Source organism: Brassica napus, chromosome C9 (assembly GCF_020379485.1).
Source record: "Brassica napus cultivar Da-Ae chromosome C9, Da-Ae, whole genome shotgun sequence".
NCBI classification, from domain to species: domain Eukaryota; kingdom Viridiplantae; phylum Streptophyta; class Magnoliopsida; order Brassicales; family Brassicaceae; genus Brassica; species Brassica napus.
In genome coordinates, this window is record NC_063452.1 from 54,499,390 (window position 1) to 54,525,235 (window position 25,846).

Here is a 25,846-nt window from a genome sequence, read left to right on the forward strand (position 1 = left end):
CGCAAATCGTAACGATGAAAACACAGAACAATCGCGAAAGAGAAAGTAGAGGGAGACTCATGAGGAAAACGAAATCACAGCTCAACGAACAAAGCGGAAGATGAGTGTAGTGTGCTCTGATCCCATATTAACATCTGAATCAGAGAAGATGAAGATAGAGAAACAAGATTGAGCTCAGATGATGAATCGAGGAAGAAGATGAAAATAGAAGTTTGTTATTCATCATAATTAGAAATGTACATGTATGTTCAGTATATATATGTACGGTTAAGCTAAAGGAACCTTAACCAATACAAACCAGTTACTAAACCGGGATTCATACTAATAAACTCTACGTTGCTTAAACTTACTAGGTATTATGCACTAGTTACCATTCTTATTTGACTTGAAAGAACTAGATAACAAGAATAAACATCTCAGTTTGGTTCAACCTTTTGAATAATTGACTTATCATCATCTATAGCTTTTTTGTGTCTTTCTCAATTATTTCGTACGAAGTTTTGACTTGTGATAAACACTCGAAGAATGTAACCCAGGATTCTTTAAAAAAAAAGAAACACACAAAACAAATACTACACTTGTCTCACCTAAAATGCTTAAAGAAGCTTAACATTCTCAACATAGTTCAGATAGATGTTGAATCTCTTACCATGAAAAGCATCCAGTCCTTGGATTCCAACTTTTGTGATCGTCATATATTAATAAATATATTTTTAGAGAATACAAAATATAAATAATAATAGTATATATATTATTACATTTTCTGAATTATTTTTTGCTAATTCTGTATTCTCTAAAAATAGAGAATAATAAAAGTTACTGTCATTTTAATTCAAACCAAAAATATTTATTAAAAATAACAATGTGATCTCAGAATTATTTTCGTTGTTTGTTTCTCTATAATATCATTTTTATAATGATTTTAAATGCTTCATAAAATTCTATAAAATAATTTTTCTTATAACTTCCCGTGTCTTACGGGCAGGCCAACCCTAGTATTATATACATCAGTGATAGGTACACTTTATTCTGGATTCTATGTTTCACGGTGGTGTATATTAGGAAACAGGACAAAGATCAATTCCTTTGTGATAAAAAAGATTTTTAACGTTAAAACCTCTCAACTAAGTTTGTTTTGGGTAAACCCCAAACTAAGTATTTAACGTAAAAGTCTCCAAACTAACTTTATTTAACGAAGTAAACCCTAACAGGTCATAATTACCAATACTACCGGTAAATCTTTAGTTTAGGGGTTTCTACATTAAGTAAACATAGTTGAGGGGTTCTACCATTAAAAATCAAAAAAATTCAAAATTTTATAATATTATCTAAAAATTAGTAACTTAAATTTTCAAAATTAACATTTTTAATTTTTTTTTTGTAAATATATGAGTTTGATGTGTTTTTAACATCAACATTATATATGTATAAATTAAAAATGTAAAAACTGAAAAAATATAACAAAAATTATATAAAGAATTTAGACGCAGTAAGACTTTCTTCCCTAACTACCGGATCAGACATATTCCAAGAGCACAAAATACTATGGCGGACAAGCTTGCAAGTGGTGCGAGGAGTTCTCCTTCAGCTATGTTATATGTCGATTCAATACTTTCGGTTTGGCTTTCTGAATCGCGCGGTTCAGTTACTTAGTTATCGCTTATGTTGTCAAAAAAAAGTTACTAATTTTTAAATAATATTATAAAATTTTGATTTTTTTTTAAAAAATTTTAAAGGTAAAACCCCTTAACTTGTTTACTTAATGTAGAAACCCCTAAATTAAAGATTTACCGGTAGTAATGGTAATTATGACCTGATAGAGTTTAATTCATTAAATAACGTTAGTTTGAGGGTTTTTTATTGAATACTTAGTTTGAGGATTTTTACCCAAAACAAACTTAGTTGAGGGGTTTTAATGTTAAAAATTTTGATAAAAAAGAGAAACAATAAACATATGTATTAAAGTATTTGTCGTGGACAAGCGTGGACTATTAAATCACTTGGATCTACTTTTCGTAAATGCTCAAATCCGCATGTGCTTCCTTGTAACGTTGCGTGAGGTACGTTGAACATTTGATCGCGGGATATCTATTCATTAAACACAACCACAATCATCTTCAAGATATTATATTTGTTTGATGGTCTTAATGTAACAAGGTAAAGAGCTAACGCCTTACTTGGGAAGGTTGTTTTCGGACTGGCAGGTAGGAAGACACTCCACTATACATTCGTGACTTGGTTCCAAGAAAAATGGTATCTGCGATAAGAAAACTTTAGGTATATACAGTTTCGGTGTAATATAACTTTTAAATATGAACATGTTAAATTGTAGAGAAATAGTAACAACGTTCTAGGCTTCTAGCATATGGCTAAAACTTAGTCCACAATAACCGCATCGGTCACAAAAATCAACTGTAAAGGTATATGTGGATGTGGATTTGCAAGAGACTTACGGAATATCGTTCGTGACCATTCCCAATAACCCGATGCAATGTGGATCTACACGATAAAAACATTAGGAAAAAAAATATAATGAGGAAAAATTCTACTTGCAAATAACAATGCAGGTTAAATGAAGAAACATGTGCAAAAAGTCTTAGAAAAACTAAGCTCAAACAAAATGTAACTACTTGAGTAAGCAGTTGCTCCAACGCTCCAGCAAATCACCGATATTAACAATGTAGGCTCTGTACACAAAAATAAAACAATAAAGTCTATGAAAACTAAACAATTATTCAATATAACTACAACCATAGGAGTCAGTATAGCACCTATATGAGAAATTCTTGGGTTCACCCCCTAGGGTGAACCTCTAGATTCACCAACCAATAGTGTTTGAGTATTTGAGTATTTGATATCTTTTAAAAAAAAAAACAAAATTGAATTTCCAAATAAGATTATATTTTTAAAATAAAACAATAAAAATACATAAAAATAGTTACAAAAAATAAATAAATAAATATTGATAAACTTTTAGCAAAATACTAAATCCTATACCCTAAATCCTAAACTCCAAACCCTAAATTATAAACCTTAAATCTTGGATAAACCGTAAACCATTAGAAAATTTTAAACCCTAAATCATACATTAAAAACTAAATCTTAATAACACTAAACCCTAAACCCTAATCACTAAACCCTTAACCCTTGGATAAACCCTGAACCCTTGGATAAATCATAAACTTAAAATCAAAAATATTTAAAATTAAACCCTAGAGTTTATGATTTATCCAAGGGTTCAGAGTTTACCTAAGGGTTTAGGGTTTACCCAAGGGTTTAGGGTTTACCCAAGGGTTTAGGGTTTAGTGATTAGGATTTAGGGTTTAGTGTTAGTAAAATTTAGTTTTTAATGTATGATTTAGGGTTTAAGATTTTCCAACGGTTTAGAGTTTATCTAAAATTTAAGGTTTAACGTTTAGGGTTTAGGGTTTAGGATTTAGGGTATAGGGTTTAGTATTTTGCTGAATATTTAACAATATTAATTAATTTATTTTTTGTAACTATTTTTATGTATTTTTATTATTTTATTTTAAAAATATAATCTAATTTGGATATTCAATTTTATTTCATTTTTTAAAAGATATCAAATATCAAATACTCAAACACTATTTGTTGGTGAACCAACCCTAGGAGGTGAACCCAAGAATTTCTCGCATTATATATGTATATATGAATTATTATACGAGCCATTATACCCTTTAATCGACGGTACATATTCCCACTTCATAGGCTTCACATCCTTATCTTTGCATATCTACCATTAGATATTAGTGAGTTATCTTAACTAATACAATCACATTACAAAGTTATAAAATAACAACTACCAAAACCCGGACAATACCTGGAGTCCCATTACACTATCGGTCGCTAAGTTGGTCATCATTCCGTAATCAGAATGTGCTCCAGATGCATATATTCCTTTCGAGGGGTCAGAGTTTCCTAAATGGACAATGGGAGGGGTGAGTATGCCATTGACATACAAAGCTTATGCAATTAAGAAACTATATATCACCTTCATAATGAAGCAACCGCATTACTGCATTATGATTTCCAAGAATATTTGGTTTATCAAAGTAATTCACATCCAAATCAAGCGCCAACTCCATTATACTCGCAATTGCCTTACAAACTCTCCTGAGCATGCATATGCTCATTATAAGTACAGTGAAACCTCTATAAATTAATAATGTTGGGACTACACCAAAACTATAATTTTTTTATTAATTTATAGAGATATTAATTTATCGATATACTAGTTGAACCAAAAACTCAATTTGGGACTATAAAATTATATTATTTTATAGAGATTTTTAGTGTATATCAATTTATAGAGTATTAATTTAAAGAGGTTATAGTGTATATAGTTTGGAAAATTTGTTTATAAGTAAGAAACATTTACGAGACCTTCTATAGCAGGAAACAGAGAATAAAATCACATTTATTTAGCATCAATTGATTAAAGATGATGAATATCTAAATTTAAAACATGATAGGGGGTGTTCACCATTCTAATTCCTGTCAAAATTATGGAGTTTGTACTAAAATAATTAACAACTCGTGAAAAGAAACTAAACATAAAAATGCATATCAAATTTGAAAATAAATAAATTATGATTGGAACGCTGCTACGAAATAAACAACAAATAAATAGCAGATTAACAATTATTTTTTACGATTTTTCTTAATTTTGTCTTATATATTGTCAACTAAATTGTCTACATATTTATTTTGATTATTCCTATTTAAATATTTCCTATCCTTTTTTATATGATGACGAATTGATTTCACACCTACATTTTAACAATAAAGATTTAATCCTTTTATAAATTATATTTAAATATATTTTATTTTTAATTGATATAGAACAAATTATTTCCTTTTTATTTTATTTAAATGAAAACTTATACACCCTTCAAACCATAATCGGTTGACTAATTTATTTTTATCATTTTAAATACCAGCTTTGATACACCACACATTTCTTTTTATATTTACTATTTATATCAATGATTTATAATTATTTTCATTGAGTAATGATAAAAATTTGTTTTTATGATTAGTAATTGATAGTATAATTTAGTTAATTTGATAGAAGAATGAAGTAAGTACTTATTTATTTTTGTCAGTTATTTAATATATATGAGTAATTATTAATTACCATTTTATTATTTTTTAATCTAAAAAGTAACTAGTGAAAATAGATGCATTATTTTAAATGTATTTGACAAAACAAAAAACATTACTCTGTAACAGAATGAATAGTGAGATTGATTGAGATTTACAAAGAAACATACAAGGTTGTTATGTAACTGTTTGTCAGTCATAAAATTCTGTAAAGTAAATGGATTTCTTTCTACTTTTGTTTTGGTTAAGAAAGAGAGGTGTCACGTTCACCGGACAATAACCGATATTTTTATATCATTGGAAAAAATGCTTAAGAAACATCTACCAAAAACATTAGAATTCGTTATTGAAACTTCTAAAGAAAAACTTAAGCCTTACAATGCTTCTTGATAAAATGTCTCCATGGTCGCCCGCCAGCCAGGCAAAACATCTACCAAAAACATTAGAATTCGTTCAAAGAAACAACAATAAATTTATGAAGCAATAATTAATACGGCAAAATTCAACAAACCGGGATCAGGCCAAATGTTGGGGCTATAGAACGGGTTATCGCGAGAATCATCTTTGGGACATAAGACTCCAATGGAAAAGCCCTCTTTGTAATCCCCTAAAAACCCATGATGTTACAACAAGAATGAGATACATCAACAAGATTTTTTTTTACTAAGCAAATGAAAGCTGGTTACACAACGAACCCCGAACTTGATTGTCAGGATCTAAGAGTTGATCATGGAGCGGTGCATAGCCTCGATACTTTTCGTTTCTTAATAGTTTCATCTTCTCTTCTAAAGGAAGAGCAAATATTTTTTTGCTCTGCTTGAAAACCTCGTCCTTCAACTCCTCGCTTATACCGTGATTTATAACATAGAAAAACCCACAGTCTAGACATGCCTGGAACAAATATCAACCACAACGTATCAATGTTTTTTCAGAAGTTATAATGATCACATTGTAGTCATAATTGAGACAACAAAAAAAAAACACAAATGGGACATGCCTGTTTAAGTGAAACAGCTAATTGACGAAGATCAGAGTTTGCGAGATCTATGCAATGAAGGGACGAAACTTTGATGATCGAAGCTTCTTCTTGAGTTTTACTCTCCATCTGTTTTCAATCTCTGTTGACCTTTTGTTGATATGGAAAATGACTTGTCACTTTGCACATTTATAATTATTTTTTACCAAGCACATTTTATAATTTCAATAAGAAGTTTATCTTTAGAAGATAGCCAACTAATAGACTTGTTTTTAAGGTACATCTTCTGAGGATAGCCAACTAATAGACTTGTTTTCAAGTTACATGTTCTGAAGATAGCCAACTTTTTTTTTTGTCATCAATTTATACAGACTCATATAGATTCTGTAAACCAAACCAGAAGATATTGATCCATGTGAACGACGAAAAACGGTTGTTTCTTGACATTGGGTGCTAGGCTATCCCCCTTTGAATTTTGCGTTCTTGGTACATGGACAGTATCTGATTGGAGAAAATTTTCTTTCAGGACTTTAATATCTTCCAAATAACTTACAAAAGTTGGCCAATTAATATACTTATTTTTAAGTTACGAAATAATTTTAGAAAATATGCCGTGTGTTTTGATCTGTTTAATTTTTATTGACATTTTCTAACGTTTATTTCTCGTAGATACATATTTTTTCTTTAAAACGGTAGATGTTGTTAATTGGACGTCACGCTGGCTGGCATCACATGTAAGTCTCATTGGCACTCCAAATTTTAATAAATACATTTAGGAAAGTTTGAATTTAAAGTTTATTAAAAAAAAAATAATGAGGGGCTTGATGTGATTCTAAGAGTTGGTTATTTTTTATACTAGGGATCGTTACCGCGTATTGGCGCAGAGCTTTTGCATTTTAATCTATTTTTATCTCTTGCTTACTAATCTAGCATTCATTTTTTCAATATATTTTATCTTCACCATCTCTTCTTGTCTTGTTTACATTTGTTTTCACGTTCTGTCGTTTGATTTGCCTTAGTTTTGGCTTGTGCAATAACTTAACCCTGCTCATTCTTCTTTCATTCTTTATTGATTGATATTTTTATCTCGCTTACCTCTCTGTTGCCACTAATTTGCTCGAATCATTTTCATCACCTGCTTCGTATTCTTTTCATATTCATTAACTATTGTCTTCAATCTCTTTAGATCCTAAAAATCCTACATGTTCTTTTGTTTATTAAATCACATATTAAATATTGTTGAAACTGTTTATTTATTCTAATAAATCCTTACGACTATAACTAAGATGATATGGATAAAAGACTGATTATAATTTAGTTGAAATTAAAGTCTAAAGTATAAGTTATTAAACTTGCAATCCTTCTTTTTGTCATCCAAGATAGCTTTAGTCAAATCAATTATATTGATTTAGAAAACTCATAAGCTATTTCAATCCCAAACAACCAAAAAACATGCGCATTTGTTATTGACGCTGCGGCGGGTTTCCTTTACTATAAACATAATTGCTTGTCACAACTGTTAATAAACCCAAATGTGTTTATAAAAGCTACCCATATAAGAGTTTCATACTCATTTCTCTTTCTCTAGTCATCTCCTATGTTAGTAGCTATCATAATACAATCTTCAAACAAATGACATATCTTTTGGTTCCATATAGAATATGCAAAAAGACTGTTTTCTGCAGACTCCATGATCACTGAGTATTATAAATATCAAACTCTGGTTATGGTCTATTTATATGTTGAGAAAATGCCTCGAAATATAGCTTCCAAATAATGATTTCCATGTCAACACATTGCATGTTAACCTCCACAATGGGATCAGCAGATCTGCATATACCGGTACATGTCGAGTCGAACGCAGCTACACATATGTTCTCTGCTTGTGCCTTTCTTTCACAATCTGCAATTCTCTCAAGAACCAGAATCAATATTAAGTGAGGTAAAAGTTTTAGAGTCACAACAGACTTTGTATAGCCAAGCCCAATAAACCAAGCACCCAACGTAACATCCCCACTTGCCTATTTGTGCAGAAAATGACTTGATCATTATATAGTAGCACCGAGAAGTTAGATGGAGAATGAGGTATGAATGCAAAGTAGACAAAACAGTTAAAATCTTACTGATTATGGAAAATATAAGAAATCAATTCTCTTGAAATGGCGTATAACTGTTCAATAGCGTGACAGAAGTACTTGTTCCTGTTCTCACCAAACTTCCAATTCTAAATGTATATATAAATCTATTAGAGTTATTGCCAGCTCTGTTGCGATATTTGTTAGCTAAAATAATCCATCCAACATAATAGGAAAAAGAAACCAACGAAATTGTAAAGCTTAACCATCAGCTAAGATGCTTTTGCTGTCCTGACACATTGCAAGCTTAGTGATTTCACTGTCAAAAGCAACAAACTAAGCAGTCATATACATCCGAGACATTTATTTACAAACGTTTCCTAGCACAGAAAAAACATATTATTATGTTACGGATGATAAGTTTGATGCATAAATACAGTTTAGAATTTTTTTTCAACTGAACATTTGTGCCTACTGAATTACCTTACAACACCCACTGCATTGTGATTTTGGCATGTTAAAGCTGAGAATCAACATTGGAGCTTGCGTTAGCATTTGGAACATGAAATATAGCACCATCAATTTCCAGTGTTAATTCCATTGACAATAGCTGTGCAAAAGAACTTTGCTAGTAAGGTAATCGTGATTAGTAATTCTTTACATCTTAGTGTCGTACAACTTCAAAACGATAGACACTTACAATCGACGGCTCTCAAAGATGGACCGCAAACCATCTAATGATATGCTTACCTCGTCGTATAAGTAATCCATGTCACTTCCCTCCCACGGGTAACATTGCTGGTGCAGATCAATTCCATCCACCTCTTCCTCATCATTAGGATACTCTGCAATATACTCTCTGTAAGGTTCAAATTTATGTCGCTAGAATTATCAGAGAAAGAAATATAAAGTACCCTCCAAATCTTCAGGAGCATCGACATTTTCTTTATTCAATGATCTTCATTCAACCTAACAACCATCAAAATAAAAAGAATGTGAGGCACATAATCTTCAAAATCCAAGTTTAATGAATGGAAAAAAAAACTCAGGAAGACAGAAAATGTCAAACACTCACTGGCTTCTTCTTTTTTTAACTTCTTGGCTCCCGCAAATAAACTGTAAAAGCCATCATTATTTGCAGGAAAAAAAGATTAAACAAAGCAACTGATGAAAAGAAACAAATATGTTTCACATCACATAAACTCTTCTTGAACAATCAGGCAACAGATAGTATGTCTCCCGTGTGACTCAGCTGAGTCCTCGATGGCATCCTGAACGACAAATGTCTTCTTCTTCTTCTTGGTTAGATCAAAGGGTGCAAGCTAAGGATGACCAAAGAAAATTAAAACCATACAATCATTATTTAGGCAAAATAAAAGAACTGATGATGAATTTATTAAAGATGGGGAGATGTAGAGACTAAAGAAGAAAAACTGATTCATGAAACTCAAAGAGTCAATCTGTGTTTCTTAGATGAGTCATGAACCGATGATTAAAAATTGAAAGCCCTAAACTTCCATTGAAGAGAACGCTTACAGACCAAAGAGGTTTATTGAGCTTTTTTTTTACGAATCCCATTTCAAAAAGTGAGTTATAAAGTATTTATTAAATCATTAGATAAAATAAATAAGTTTGGATCCCACAGAGAAAACCGAAGAAACAAAAGTTTCCGACCTTCATAAATATATATTTGTTTCAGCCATCAATGTATAAAGAATCTTTGAGCTCAGTGTTATAAATGTTGTTATTTAGATCTTAATAATCCGGGTTCGAGTCACAGACTTGACACTTTTTTCATACTTTTTAAAAGTAGGACCCACATATCGCTGACGTGTCGCATCAGGAGTGATGCAACTGCCCTATTATAATGTAGATTTTAAATCATCTTAAATGATTGACATTATTTTCTATTAAAAAAACAGCATGCTAATGGGCGTTATCAATGATTCATTTTCGCTTTGGGGCCTTCTAAAAGCATCTCCAACGGTTGGCTTCATTTTTATCTTCAAAAGTTCACTTTCTTCAAAATGAAAAAAAAATGAAACAACATTCACTCCAATAGTTTGCTTCATTTCTTTCTTGTAAAATGAATATTCCAAATATATTTCATCTCCACTTTATCATTAATTATTAATATACACCTTATATTTTTTTATATTTACTTATTTTACCTAACTATTTTGTTTTAACAATAGCCCAACATAATTTTTATTTCACATAAATTTAATATTCTCATATAATGAATTTATTACATAACATGAATAAACAAACACAAAACATCATAATTTGTATAAAAAACATCATATATATATATATATTTTCTACAATTAATTGACAAAAGTGTTTAAAGTAAAAAATGAGCTTATTTATCTTTGATTTTTTTAAATAGAGTTAAAAAGTTCTTAAGCTTCCGGAGGAGGAGTTCTCCCTAACCTCCCAGACACGAGTTTCGAGGTTCAACCTAGATCCATGGCCTCTGGCGCCGGCGACGCGTTTTCTCGCCGGCGCTGGACATTTGCGTCGAAACTACTTATCTCCGTCACTCTCTACTTCATGTTTCATTTTGCTATCTGCTTGTTACCGGTTCGATTTCTTTGGCTATTTGGAGGAAGGAGGTCCCGACAGACGCTATGACGAAGACGAGAGCTTCGAATCTTCGCCTTTCTGCTACCTACGGTCCTATACCTTCGTTTGGTCCTTCCTCCAGCGATGAGTCGAGAGGATTCTCTCACCGCCGCAAAGCTCTGGTCTTCGGGTTTATATCCTGACGTACCTCTCTCTGGCGACTTTGTTCAAGCCTTTCAACTGCGTATGGAGCATCGTTCTCAACTGATGAACTCAACCTCTTCGTCTTCGGAGAGGCGCGAGTCCCACCAACCACCGTGTTCTGCTCCTCATCTAAAGGGCACCAGATCTTACAGTATCACGAGTCCAGATCTGAGTCTACTCGGTGAAACTCCAATCTCTCCATCTTGTAAAGTGATGCTCTATTCTCCTCCAGGTTGTTTACGAGACGGCGGTAGTTTTCCTCTCCGGCGAAGCTCTTCCGGTGGCCACTCTGTCGGCGCTGAAGAACATCTTAGATCCAAAGCTTCCCGGCTCGTACGGACAACGTTCACTGAGCTGATGTCTCTTAATGATTGGGCCTGGCCCATTTGTTTGATGAAGCTAGTCAGTCTGTAAAGGCCCAGTCCCATAAAAGAAAATTTGATCCAAATTTCAGTGGCTTTCCATGCTTGGGTCAGTGTTTCAAAGATTCCCGGTGGGATCTCTCCTTGCTATATATTTTCATATATGTTCAACGGGATGAATTTACTGGTGAAGTCACCAGTCTCGGTTCTATTTCAATCAACCTCTTCTGAGGAGAAGGTTTCACCATCATGCCCTCTTCCTATGGAAAGAGGTGTCTCCTCGGACTCGTTTCCGAGTGTCTGTTTCAGTTCTCTCATCGGTTTGTTATCTTGTGGAGCGGTCTCTACGGGACCTGAAGATGCAATCGAAACTACCTTGGTAGTTTTTGTAGGTGAGGTCTGGACTTCAACGTCACTTTATGTGACTATTCCAATCGTCAGACTTTGTCGTGAAGGTTCCTTCGATGCATTCAAGCATCGTCTTGAATTCGTTGTCATCTTCGGTTGAAGATCTATCTTGCTTAACTTATATATATGTTGTAGTTTATGCTTATTGCTTAAGAGGATGGATAATTCCCTCTTTCTATTGTAGTGAAGAAGTTTGAGTATGAATGAAATTAAGTTTGTGTTCAAAAAAAAAAAGTTAAAAAGTTCTTTAAAATAAATATTCATATATATTTTGATATAAACATCTGATTAGATAAAAATAATAGTCAAAATTTTGAAATTAATTGGATTATATTAAAGCATATAGTTTATTTTGGCAAAAGATAAGAATAAATAAAAATTAAGGACCAATTTACAATGAAAAAAATTCATCTTCAAAAAAATGAAGATATGTACATCAGTGTTTTAGTTGGAAAGCATCAGTGTTATCTTGACAATATGGACATGATAGTCTTCTATGCGTTGTCCATCCAGATAACATACCATATGCTGGAAAATCACTTATTGTCCACATTAGTACTGCCCGTATTTGAAAGTTTTCTTTACACGAAACATCATATGTTTCAGCATCTTGAGCCCATAGTTGTTGCAACTCATATATTAGTGGCTGAAGAAACACATCAAGTGATCTCTTAGGATGCTCTGGTCCGGGAACGAGAATCGAGAGAAACAAAAACTCTCGTCGCAAGCACAAGTTTGGGGGTAGGTTGTATGGTGTAAGAATGACGGGCCATAGAGAATACTGTCTTCCACTCTTGCCAAACGGGCTGAAACCATCAGTACATAATCCAAGGTAGACATTTCTTCTCTCATACGCAAAGTCGGGATACTTTGATTGGAAATGCTTCCATGCTTTTGCATCTGAAGGATGTCTGATCTCACCATCTGTTGAGTGCTCTGCATGTCATCTCATTGGTTGCGCTGTGCGTTCAGACAGATACAACCTCTGCAATCTTTCCGTCAAAGGTAAATACCACATCCTTTTATATGGCACTGGAACTCTTCCACTCGTATCTTTATAACGAGGGTTTCCACAAAATTTGCATGTAACCCGCTGTTCATCCGCCCTCCAATAAATCATGCAGTTGTCGCTGCATACATCTGTTACCTGATACGATAAACCAAGACCAGCTACGAGTTTCTGAACCTCGTAGTATGAACCAGGAGCTATATTATCCTCAGGTAGAATACCTTTTACAAAATCAGCAATCGCATCCACACAGTCTTCAGCCAAATTATAATCTGTTTTAATGCCCATCAATCTTGTAGCAGATGATAAAGCTGAATGACCATCTCTGCAACCTTCGTACAATGGTTGCTTTCCAGCATCCAACATATCATAAAATCTCCTAGCTTGTGCATTGGGTAAATCTTTCCCTCTAAAATGATCATTTACCATCTGCTCAGTACCTACACCATAATCTACATCCGTTTTAATTGGTTCTTCTAATCTAGCCGCTGGCTGAGGTTCGCTAGTACTACCATGTTCATAATCAGTTTCCCCATGATGATACCAAATTTTGTAACTTTGTGTAAACCCACTCAAATATAGATGAGTCCAAACATCCCACTCTTTAATAACCTTTCTATTTTTACAATTAGAGCAAGGACATCTTAACATACCTATTTTTGCTTCCGGTAGTCGGTGAACTAACCCCATGAATTCGGTTATACCTTGTTGGTATTCTTCCGTAAGCAATCTCGTGTTCGGATCCAAATGAGGTCGATCGATCCAAGAACGAAAATAATTTGAAGAAGACATGTTTTTTATGAATCAAATTCGTGTGTAAAGAGAGTAAGAGGGAGGATGAAGATATGGAGTGAATGAAGAGGAAGAGGGGTGCTTGTATTTATAGTTGAAATCCTACCGACAGCCCGAGGAAATTCCGACGGAATTCCGACGCCAACGGCTAGTTCGTCGGAATTTCCTCGGAATTTTAAAAATCCTCCAACGGCTCTCTAACGACTATAATATATCCTCAGAATTCATCGGTTTTTTCCGAGGAATACGTTTTTCCTCGGTATTCCATAAGAATATTCCGACGGATTAGTATTTCCTCGGAATTCTGTCGGTATATTCCGAGGAAACCAAATTTTGTGTTTCCTCGGAATTTCCTCAGAAATTCCTCGGGATATTCCGAGGATTTCATTTTCCGTCGGAATGTCCGTCAGAATACCGCTGTTTTCTTGTAGTGAGTAGATCTTCAAATTTGAAGCAACACTGTTCATTGCTACATTTTGAAACAAAAAATGAAGTAGGGTTGGAGTAAAACTTACTTTAAAATAAAGCAAAAAATGAAAAATGAAGTGGAGTTGGAGATTCTAATCTTTGATCTTCGACAAACATGAATTACGTACCATGTAGACTCTCAAAAAACACCACTATAACTATTTTTCGTGAATTTTATAGTATATAATTGAAAGAATCAAAATGACACAATTTATAAGAATAAAATTGACTGTCCACATAAAAACTTCGAGGATAAGGAAAATTGAGAGTAAGTTGTGAACCGAGACACAATTTTGGGACTAGAAAATATCTAACAAACCGTATCATATTTACATGCAAAATGCGAAGATTTGATTTGGACAGTAGTACATGAAGAATCTATAGATCTTAAAGGCGATGTATCCAAAACATTATTTTCAATTAGTAAAGATGATAGATATATGAACGAAAAGTTTTTTACTACCATTTAGATAAATTGGAACGATGCTTAGAGTTCTTTCTAAAATTTATATTATGACAAAGTAAAAAATGCATTGCAGGACAATTTCCCACGAGGTAATGGAAGTCTTCCTTCCATATGGTTTATGTTGACCGAACACCACAGGTTTGGTTTTCTAGATTGGTGTCTAGTTAGATTTGGGTACACTGCTTATTGTTGAAAACAAACTCTTTAAAATGGAGTCAATGTTTATTCCAATAATTTTGTCTATTTTCACTTTTAAACTTGATATTCCAAAATATTTTCTTATTAACTTCTTACAAATTTTAAATTTTATGAGAAATATAGATTTTAATATGTCATACATATATATATATATAATAGTCTTATATATTATCTTATTATAATTAAATATGTGTGCTCAAAATAAAATTCTGTTACAAATTTAAATAAAAACTAATATATATTTTTTAACAAATCATTATTAACCAATAAAATTCACAAATGATGGCAATGTTTTTATTATAGAAAGTTTGGTTCGTCAAAATTGTTAATTAACATAATCATAACATGTGTTAATAAGAAAACTAAAACTGTGACATATGATTACTATAAATTTCTTTCTAAACCAAAAAATATTTAATTAAAATTTTTAATATATAGTTATTATTTTTATAATTGTTTTATAAACTAACGGTGTCCGGCGGACCAATTAATCCCATAAGACCTATCCATCAGTGATAGACAAGCCCGATTGCTCTGCGTGGAAGTTAGAGATCCATGCCATCTAACCACATAAGAAACTAGAAAATTTTCACTAGAACAAAATCAATTTCGAAGACAACTCTTCATCTAGTGCTATATATTGTTTATATATCTATCATCTTTGCATATAGTTAGACAAAATCGGTTTCCATTTAAAATTTAGTATATTTGCTTTATTCGAAATTATAAACCAAGTTTTAACCAATTTTGAAAATCTACTTTGGTTTACAAATATCTTAAACATTTTATCTTAATGCATATAAAATATTTTCTGCAAATAAAATGCATAATAAATCATCAATCTCCTTGGCATATAAATTCAAATCCTGAATTATATTATGAATCCTTACTCCTTTATGGATATTTGATTCAGATGTCGAAAATCAACAACCTTGAATATGCTTCCCTCAATCTCTCCGGAGATAATACCTCCAATGGGAGCTTGATACCAAAATCTTCTTAAGGTCCAGAAACCTTGGTGATACTATCACTGAAGGCACTGAGCCATCAGACAAGGATAATTACAAGGCAATTGTTGTCATTCGCCATCACCTTGCTGAAGGTCTCAAGGACCAGTATCTCACAATTGAGAATCCTCTGGAACTTTGGACAAAGTTCAAAACCAGATTTAATCATCAGAAAACTGTGATATTGCCAAAAGCCCTTTATGATTGGAGAAACCTGAGAATCCAAGACTATAAGTCTGTGGAAGAGTATAACTCGGCTTTGTTCAAAATAGTCTCAAAGTTGAAACTTTGTGGTGAGACTATTACTGATGCTGATATGTTGGAGAAAACATTCTCCACATTCCACACCAGCAATGTTGTGCTTCAGCAACAGTACCGAGAGAAGGGTTTCTCCACTTATGCTGCCTTAATCTCTTGTTTGTTGCTAGCTGAGCAAACCAATGAGTTGCTCATGATGAACAGTGAGCTAAGGCCTCCTGGTGCTAAAGCATTGCCTGAGGTACATGCGGCCGTAGAGCCAAAGGATGAGACTCCAAGAGAGTCATACCATGGTCGCATGAGAGGCCGTGGTAGATGGCAAGGTCGTAACCGTGGGTTTCAACCACGTGGCCGTGGATTTCAACCACGAGACCATCTTGGTCGCAGCCGAGGCCGAGGCTACAGCCGAGGTCATCAAGCTAACCGTGGGTATAAGTCCGACTTCAAAACCCATGGCTCGAGCTCGACCAAATCTGCTTGCTATCGTTGTGGGATGACCAATCATTGGGCTAATAAATGCAAAACTCCCCAACATCTTGTTAAGCTCTACCAGGAGAGCATAAAGGGCAAGAACTCTGAGGCAAATTTGGTCTATTATGATGATGAGAATGATCTGGACCATGAGGATGATCAAGCCCATGACAAAGATGATCATGAGGACTTTGAGACTTCAGACCTCCTTACAAGTGGCTGAATATGAAGATTTCGATATCATATTGCTTTTGTCTTTGCACTTTGAATTCTTGATTTGGCTTTATGTCTTTTGTTTCCCATGTTCTATGACTTTGGCAATTCTATTTATGAAATAAAGTTTTTACTTTATATATATGCCTTATACAAAGTTGAAATTATTAAGAACATAAAACAAAGCCATTAAAACATACTTTAAACCTTAAGTAATATCTAAGGTGTTGACTCTTGTCTATTTTCAGAAATGAAAGAAGACAAGAACCAGCTAGTAGTGGATAGTGGATCAAGTCACACTATATTAAAAGACAAAAGATATTTTGTTAACCTCATTTTAAAGAGTGCCAATATCAATACTATAGCAGGCACGGCCAGCCTTATTGAAGGCCATGGCCCGGCTCACTTAGTGATGCCTAAAGGCACGCATCTAGAAATTTCTAATGCATTATATTCTCCTAAATCAAAGAGAAATCTGTTAAGTTTCAAAGACATTCGCATGAATGATCTACATGTTGAAACTAGGGGCGAGAGAAAGAAAGAATTCCTCTTGATTTATGAAAATGCCCAAGGCCATAAGAAAGTCCTAGAGACTATCCCTGCTATATCAATAGGCCTCTATTGTGCCAATATAAAATCGAGTGAGGCTAACACTTCAATTCCTAATGAGTTCAGAGAAGTCTTTAAACAATGGCATGAAAGACTTGGCCATCCTGGCAGATCCATGATGCGCAAATTAATCTCGAGCTCAACTGGTCATTCCCTGAAAGATAGGATAACTATCCCTATGAGCATTACATGTATTCCATGCTCACAAGGAAAATTAATAATAAGGCCATCACCTGGAAAGGTGGGTAAGGAAATATTAAACTTTCTGGAAAGAATACATGGTGACATATGTGGACCAATACACTCACCTTGTGGGACATTTCGATATTTTATGGTCCTCATTGACGCATCGACCAGATGGTCGCATGTTTGTCTATTATCATCTAGAAACTTAGCATTGGCAAGACTATTGGCACAGATCATAAGACTGCGAGCCCATTTTCCAGATTTTCCACTAAAGACTATACGTCTTGACAATGCAAGTGAATTCAGTTCCCAAGCTTTTAATGATTACTGTATGTCCATGGGGGTAAGTGTGGAACACTCCGTGGCACATGTACATATACAGAACGGATTGGCCGAATCCTTCATTAAAAGAATCTAGTTGATTGCTCGACCATTACTCATGAGGTCGAAGCTACCAGTATCAGCTTGGGGACATGCGGTATTACATGCTGCTGAATTAATACGCATAAGGCCATCCAGTGAACATAAATATTCTCCATCCCAATTACTCTCGGGTCATGAACCAGACGTATCCCATATCAAAACATTTGGATGTTCTGTGTACGTCCCTATTGCACCACCACAGAGAACAAAAATGGGACCTCAAAGGAGGATGGGAATATATGTTGGTTTTGATTCTCCAACCATTATTAAATATCTTGAGCCTACTACTGGAGATTTATTTAAGGCCAGATATGCTGATTGTCATTTTGATGAATCAGAGTACCCAACATTAGGGGGAGAAAATAACAAGCTGGGCAAAGAAATTGTATGGAATCAAACATCCTTATCATGGCAAGATCCTCGGACTCAATCATGTGATTTAGAAGTCCAGAAAATCATTCATATGCAAAAGCTAGCTAATCAATTGCCTGATTCCTTTGCTGACCCGAAAATAGTGACTAAGTCCTATATACCAGCTTGTAATGCACCAATAATTATTGATGTCCAAGATGGACACAATCAAGTGGCTACAGAGTCTAAAGCACGTCTTAAGCGTGGTAGACCAATTGGTTCCAAAGATAAAAGACCTCGGAAACTAAAGAAAGGTGCAAAAGAAACCGAGGTCATAGATTGTCCAGACAAGGCCGAAATGGCCATGCCTAAGGTACCAACCAATGAGACTCGGGACGCCGAGCCTCATGGTACTGAAGGTGCTAATGATGAGATCTCAATTAATTATTTAATGTCTGGGACAAGATGGAACCGGAAAGATGTCGACATCAATGATATATTTGCATACCAAGTAGCCCTTGATGTGATGGACTTAGATGAGGATCATGAACCCACGTCTATACTAGAGTGCACTCAATGATCAGATTGGCTCAAATGGAAAGAAGCCATAAACGTGGAGTTAGAATCATTTAAGAAAAGGAATGTCTTTGGATCGATTATCCGGACACCTTATAATGTTAAACCAGTGGGATATAAGTGGGTATTTGTGAGTAAGAGAAATGAACATGGTGAAATTGAAAGATACAAAGCACGGCTTGTAGCACAAGGATTCTCACAAATACCATGCATCGATTATGAGGAGACATACTCCCCTGTGGTGGATGCAACTATATTTCGATTTTTAATAAGTTTGGCCATCAAAGAAAATTTGGATATGCGGTTAATGGATGTTGTAACCGTATACCTTTATGGTCCACTGGATAATGAAATATATATGAGATTACCAGAGGGTGTTGAGCTTAAAGCTAATAAAGGTTCTCGAGAAGAACACTCCATAAGGCTGAACAAATCCTTATATGGACTTAAGCAAAATGGTCGAATGTGGTATAATCGCTTAAGCGAATACCTTGCCAAAGTAGGCTATCAGTCCATGTATCTTTATAAAGAAGTTTGCAAACAAAGGATTTGTTATCATAGCAGTGTATGTTGATGATTTGAACATCATTGGAACCCCTGGAGAAATCGCCCAAACAGTTGAATATCTCAAGAAAGAGTTTGAAATGAAAGACCTAGGTAAAACTAAAGTATGTTTGGGATTACAACTTGAGTACATAGAAGGAGGAATCCTTGTGCATCAAAAGGCATATACAGAAAAGGTACTCAAGAGATTTAACATGGACCAGGCTCACCCATTGACCAGCCCAATGGTCATGAGGTCCTTGGAGTGGACACTGACCCATTCCGTCCTAAGGAGGATTATGAGAATGTCATGGGTCCTGAAGTGCCTTACCTCAGTGCCATAGGAGCATTACTGTATTTGGCTAGCCACACTAGACCAGATATATGTTTTGCCGTTAGCCTCCTAGCCCGTTTTAGTTCATGTCCGACCCAAAGGCACTGGAATGGAATTAAACATATCCTACGTTACCTTCAAGGAACTAAGGATTTGGGTCTATTTTATACCAATGAAACCAAAGATGGTTTAGTAGGCTTTGCTGATGCAGGCTACTTATCTGATCCACACTATGGTCGGTCCCAAACCGGTTATGTGTTCACTCATGGTGGTACTGCAATATCATGGCGTTCCATGAAACAAACTATAGCTGCCACATCATCTAATCACTCAGAAATCTTAGCCATGCATGAGGCAAGTCGTGAGTGTGTATGGTTGAGGTCTATGACTCAACACATCCGATCAGATAGTGGAATGGTCGAGGACAATGGTCCGACCATCATATATGAGGATAATGCAGCCTGCATTGCTCAACTCAAAGATGGGTATATCAAAGGTGACCGAACCAAACATGTACTACCCAAGTTCTTCTTCACACATGAGTTGCAGAAAGCCAAGGAGGTCAGCGTCACTCAAATCCGGTCAAGTGAGAACTCAGCCGACCTTTTCACCAAGTCACTTCGCACCAGCACATTCAGGAAGCTCACGCAGCAGATTGGCATGCGAAGACTCAAGGACCTTCAGTGATGTCCAAATCAGGGGGAGTAATGTGTGTTGTACTCTTTTTTCTTTCCTTGGTTTCCCTTTTTACCACATTAGGTTTTGGGTTTTCCGGGAGAGGTTTTAATGAGGCAACGTTAGCACATTACAAGCCCGATATGGTTATGGCATCCAAGGGGGAGTGTTATAAATCCATGATATGGATATGTGGATTGCCAATAACCATCAAGGAGGTTTACATCTGACCCGACTATCCGGTCCATCTACACCCGTCTCCGGTCCGTCTACATCCGTCCAAGACTAGTCAAGATGAAGACTCATTCAACCGGAGCATTTATGAGCTTTGACCAAGTCTGTATCTTTGTGGTCAATATGTATTAAATGTGTAGATTCTCTCCTTGCTGTAAACCCTAGTGAACCTCCACTATATATTGATAGTGAGAGCTAATGAGAAAGACACAACTTACACAGCAACACTTCTCTCATATTTCTAACACGTTATCAGCACGAAATATGAAACCAAAGATTTAAAATACCTAAAGATCTACATGAATCTTGTTTATAAAAATTTATGAATCATAAAATTATTAGAGAAAACTTAAACCTTTTGATTCAATCCTTTTGTTTGGCCATTTTACCAGATGTGATAAACATAAGTGTATAATCTGGCTAAAACAAAATTCCATCAAATCCTTGCTGTGCCATTTTTGGCCAGATTCCCTAAAAATCAGTCAATCCATCAATAAAATCAAAATTAAAATCATTCATTGCATATCCATGACTGTTAATATTTGTTTTGTAACTATCAAAGTTTTAAAAATCTTTTATGATTTTTATAAATGCATAATCGATTTTATAAATGCTTGTTTGATTTTATTAAGTGCATATCTTTGATTGAAAATTATTTCTAAAAGTTTTATAAGCCATAGTCTTGTTTTTAAAAATTGATATGTCATAAGGTAGAATAAAATCTGTTTGAAATCATTTGATCATATTGTTGTTAATTAAACCAACCATGAACCAATTTTATATCATACTGAATTTTGATCACATAGTTTGCTAGTTAAAATAAAACTTGATCTAGTTTCATCCTTGAACCTGATTCTATGATTAAATTATGTACTGATCATTTGCATACCTGATAGCATCATTTAGTAAATCATTAGATCGAACTTGAATCATCCATGAACTGACCTTTTCATGCATCCAACTATCATATTGTTAAAACTGGACATAGGTATCACATAATTGAAACCAAACATACATGTTCGCATAGCTTTAGCAATGATGATACTAGTGCGTCTGAAGTGGTTCATGTTGTTTGCATCTAAATGATTCACACTGTTTGCATATAGTTAGACAAAATCGGTTTCCATTTAAAATTTAGCACATTTGCTTTATTCGAAATTATAAACCAAGTTTTAACCGATTTTGAAAATCTACTTTGGTTTACAAATATCTTGAACATTTTATCTTAATGCATATAAAATATTTTCTGAAAATAAAATGCATAATAAATCATCAATCTCCTTGGGATATAAATTCAAATCCTGAATTATATTATGAATCCTTACTCCTTTATGGATATTTGATTCAGATGTCGAAAATCAACAACCTTGAATATGCTTCCCTCAATCTCTCCGGAGATAATTACCTCCAATGGGAGCTTGATACCAAAATCCTCTTAAGGTCCAGAAACCTTGGTGATACTATCACTGAAGGCACTGAGCCATCAGACAAGGATAATTACAAGGCAATTGTTGTCATTCGCCATCACCTTGCTGAAGGTCTCAAGGACCAATATCTCACAATTGAGAAGCCTCTGGAACTTTAGACAGAGTTGAAAACCAGATTTAATCATCAGAAAACTGTGATATTGCCAAAAGCCTTTTATGATTGGAGAAACCTGAGAATCCAAGAGTACAAGTCTGTGGAAGAGTATAACTCGGCTTTCTTCAAAATAGTCTCAAAGTTGAAACTTTGTGGTGAGACTATTACTGATGCTGATATGTTGGAGAAAACATTCTCCACATTCCACACCAGCAATGTTGTGCTTCAGCAACAGTACCGAGAGAAGGGTTTCTCCACTTATGCTGCCTTAATCTCTTGTTTGTTGCTAGCTGAGCAAAACAATGAGTTGCTCATGATGAACAGTGAGATAAGGCCTCCTGGTGCTAAAGCATTGCCTGAGGCACATGCGGCCGTAGAGCCAAAGGATGAGACTCCAAGAGAGTCATACCATGGTCGCATGAGAGGCCGTGGTAGATGGCAAGGTCGTAACCGTGGGTTTCAACCACGTGGCCGTGGATTTCAACCACGAGACCATCTTGGTCGCAGCCGAGGCCGAGGCTACAGCCGAGGTCATCAAGCTAACCGTGGGTATAAGTCCGACTTCAAAACCCATGGCTCGAGCTCGACCAAATCTGCTTGCTATCGTTGTGGGATGACCAATCATTGGGCTAATAAATGCAAAACTCCCCAACACCTTGTTAAGCTCTACCAGGAGAGCATAAAGGGCAAGAACTCTGAGGCAAATTTGGTCCATTATGATGATGAGAATGATCTGGACCATGATGGAGTTTTGTTTTGTTTCAGGCACAAGGTTGGAATATATAGTTGAGTTTACATGTTGGAACAGGTTTACATTTATGATTGTTTAAATGAAAATCTTTGACTAAAGTAAATATTTATTTCAAATATTATAAACTATAATCAAGTTTTTAAAATTAGTATATCATATAATAAATTTTAAATACTTGTTTTGAAAACATTTGATTATAAAGTTATCATTTGATCACATAGTTATTATTAAAACCAACCTTGAAATCGATTTTTATGATTGAATTTTATTAGTGATGATTGAAAAATATAAAAATATTTCAAACATTCAAAATCCCCATTGATCATCTTATTATGAATCCTTATCCCTTTATGGATTATTTAATTCAGATGTCGAAAATCAACAATCTTGAGTATGCTGCCCTCAATCTCTCCGGAGACAATTACCTTCAATGGGCACTTGACACCAAGATCATCTTGAAATCCAAAAACCTTGGTGCTTGTATCACTGATGGCAATGAGTCATCTAAGAAGGATAGATACAGTGCGATCTTAATCATACGCCATCATCTTGCTGAAAGTTTCAAAGACCAATACCTCACTGTTGAGAATCCTCTGGAACTTTGGACAGAACTGAAATCCAGATATGATCACCAGAGGACGGTGCTCTTACCAAAGGCCCTATATGATTGAAGGAACCTAAGGATCCAAGACTTTAAGTCTGTGGATGAGTATAACTCGGCTCTATTCAAGATAGTCTCAAAGTTGAAACTGTGTGGAGAGACTATCACTGATGCTGACATGTTAGAGAAGACATTTTCTAAATTTCACACAAGCAATGTTTTGCTTCAGCAAAAATACCGAGAAAAAGGTTTCTCCACCTATGCAAATTTGATCTCTTGTTTGTTGCTGGCTGAGAAAAACAATGAGTTACTCATGAGGAATAGTGAGATGAGGCCTCCTGGTGCTAAGGCATTACCTGAGGCACATGCGGCCATAGAGCCAAAATATGAGTCTCTAAAGAAAGAGTCAAACCATGGCCGTATGAGAGGCTGTGGAAGATGGAAAGGTCGTAACCGTGGGTTTCAACCACGTGAACACCTTGGTCGTAGCCGAGGCCGAGGATATGGCCAAGGTAATGGCCGAGGGTATCAACCTATCCGTGGGTATAAGTCCGACTTCAAAACCCATGGCTCGACCAAATCTTCTTGCCATCGGTGTGGGATGACCAATCATTGGGCCAACCGATGCAAAACTCCCAGTCATCTTGTTAAACTCTACCAGGAGAGCATAAAGGGAAAGAACTATGTGGCCCATTGGGTCCATCATGATGATGAGAATGATCTCGACCATGAGGATGTTCAAGCCCATGACAATGATGATCAGACTGAATTTGAGACTTCAGATATCCTTAAAGAGGCCAATTAAGATTTCGACATCATGTTGCTTTTGTCTTTGCATTTCCCTTTGGCTTTATGTTTTTGTTCTACTACTTTGAAATAAAGTTCTATCTATGAAATAAACTTGATTTTATATATCCAGTTAAACTTCCTAAGAACATTTAATCAAAGCCAAATAAAACATTCTTATACTTACGAAATGTCTAAGATGATGATCCTTGTCTATTGTTCAGAAATGAAAGAAGACAAGAACATGCTAGTGGTGGATAGTAGATCAAGCCACACTATATTAAAAGACAAAAGATATTTTGTTAACCTCACCCTAAGAAGTGCCAATATCAATACTATAGCAGGCACAGCCAGTCTTATTGAAGGCCATGGCCAGGCCCACTTAATGATGCCTAATGGCACGCATCTAGAAATTTCTGATGCATTATATTCTCCTAAATCAAAGAGAAATTAGTTAAGTTTAAAAGACATTCGTATGAATGGTCTACATGTTGAAACTAGGGGCGAGGGAAAGAAAGAATTCCTCTTGATTTATGAAAATGCCCAAGGCCATAAGAAAGTCCTAGAGACTATCCCTGCTATATCAATAGGCCTCTATTGTGCCAATATAAAATCGAGTGAGGCTAACACTTCAATTCCTAATGAGTTCAGAGAAGCCTTTAAACAATGGCATGAAAGGCTTGGCCATCCTGGCAGATCCATGATGCACAAAATAATCTCGAGCTCAACTGGCCATTCCTTGAAAGATAGGAAAATTCTCCCTAAGAGCTTCCCATGTGTTCCAAACTCACAAGGGAAATTAATAATAAGGCCATCACCTGTAAAGGTGGTTAAGGAAACATTAAACTTTCTGGAAAGGATTCAAGGCGATATATGTGGACCAATACACCCACCTTGTGGGACATTTCGATATTTTATGGTCCTCATTGATGCATCGACCAGATGGTCGCATGTTTGTTTATTATCTACTAGAAACCTGGCATTTGCTAGATTACTAGCCCAGATCATAAGACTGAGAGCCTACTTTCCAGATTTTCCACTTAAAACTATTTGTCTTGACAATGCTAATGAATTCAATTCCCAAGCTTTTAATGATTAATGTATGTCCATGGGGATAAGTGTGGAACACTTCGTGGCACATGTACATACACAGAATTGATTGGCCGAATCCTTCATTAAAAGAATCCAACTCATAGCTTGAGCATTACTCATGAGGTCGAAGCTTCCAGTATCAGCTTGGGGACATGCGGTATTACATGCTGCTGAATTGATACGCATAAGGCCATCTAGTGAACACAAATATTCTCCATCCCAATTACTCTCCAGTATCAGCTTGGGGACATGCGGTATTACATGCTGCGGAATTGATACGCATAAGGCCATCTAGTGAACACAAATATTCTCCATCCCAATTACTCTCCAGTATCAGCTTGGGGACATGCGGTATTACATGCTGCTGAATTGATACGCATAAGGCCATCTAGTGAACACAAATATTCTCCATCCCAATTACTCTCGGGTCATAAGCCAGACGTGTCCCATATCAAAACATTTGGATGTTCTGTGTATGTTCCTATTGCACCACCACATAGAACAAAAA

General features: G+C 35.2%; 2 protein-coding genes across 2 annotated transcripts; one reads left to right on the forward strand and one right to left on the reverse strand.

Moving 5' to 3' along the window:
* Nucleotides 1-146: 146 nt before the first annotated feature.
* On the reverse strand, nt 147-10,304 carry LOC106431309 (2-oxoglutarate-Fe(II) type oxidoreductase hxnY-like). Its single transcript, XM_048767435.1, has 11 exons — nt 6,122-10,304; nt 5,820-6,015; nt 5,636-5,731; nt 5,503-5,554; nt 4,013-4,134; nt 3,842-3,939; nt 3,696-3,754; nt 2,631-2,687; nt 2,454-2,499; nt 2,178-2,257; nt 147-2,088 (listed from the first exon to the last, which is right to left on the reverse strand). Exons 1-11 carry the CDS (start codon nt 6,227-6,229, stop codon nt 2,007-2,009), a joined length of 996 nt encoding a protein of 331 aa, XP_048623392.1. The 5' UTR covers nt 6,230-10,304; the 3' UTR covers nt 147-2,006.
* Nucleotides 10,305-23,227: 12,923 nt separating this feature from the next.
* On the forward strand, nt 23,228-24,265 carry LOC125592738. The gene is made up of 2 exons (XM_048768122.1): nt 23,228-23,500; nt 23,591-24,265. The coding sequence occupies exons 1-2, from the start codon at nt 23,228-23,230 to the stop codon at nt 24,263-24,265; spliced, it is 948 nt and encodes a 315-aa protein (XP_048624079.1).
* Nucleotides 24,266-25,846: the final 1,581 nt, after the last annotated feature.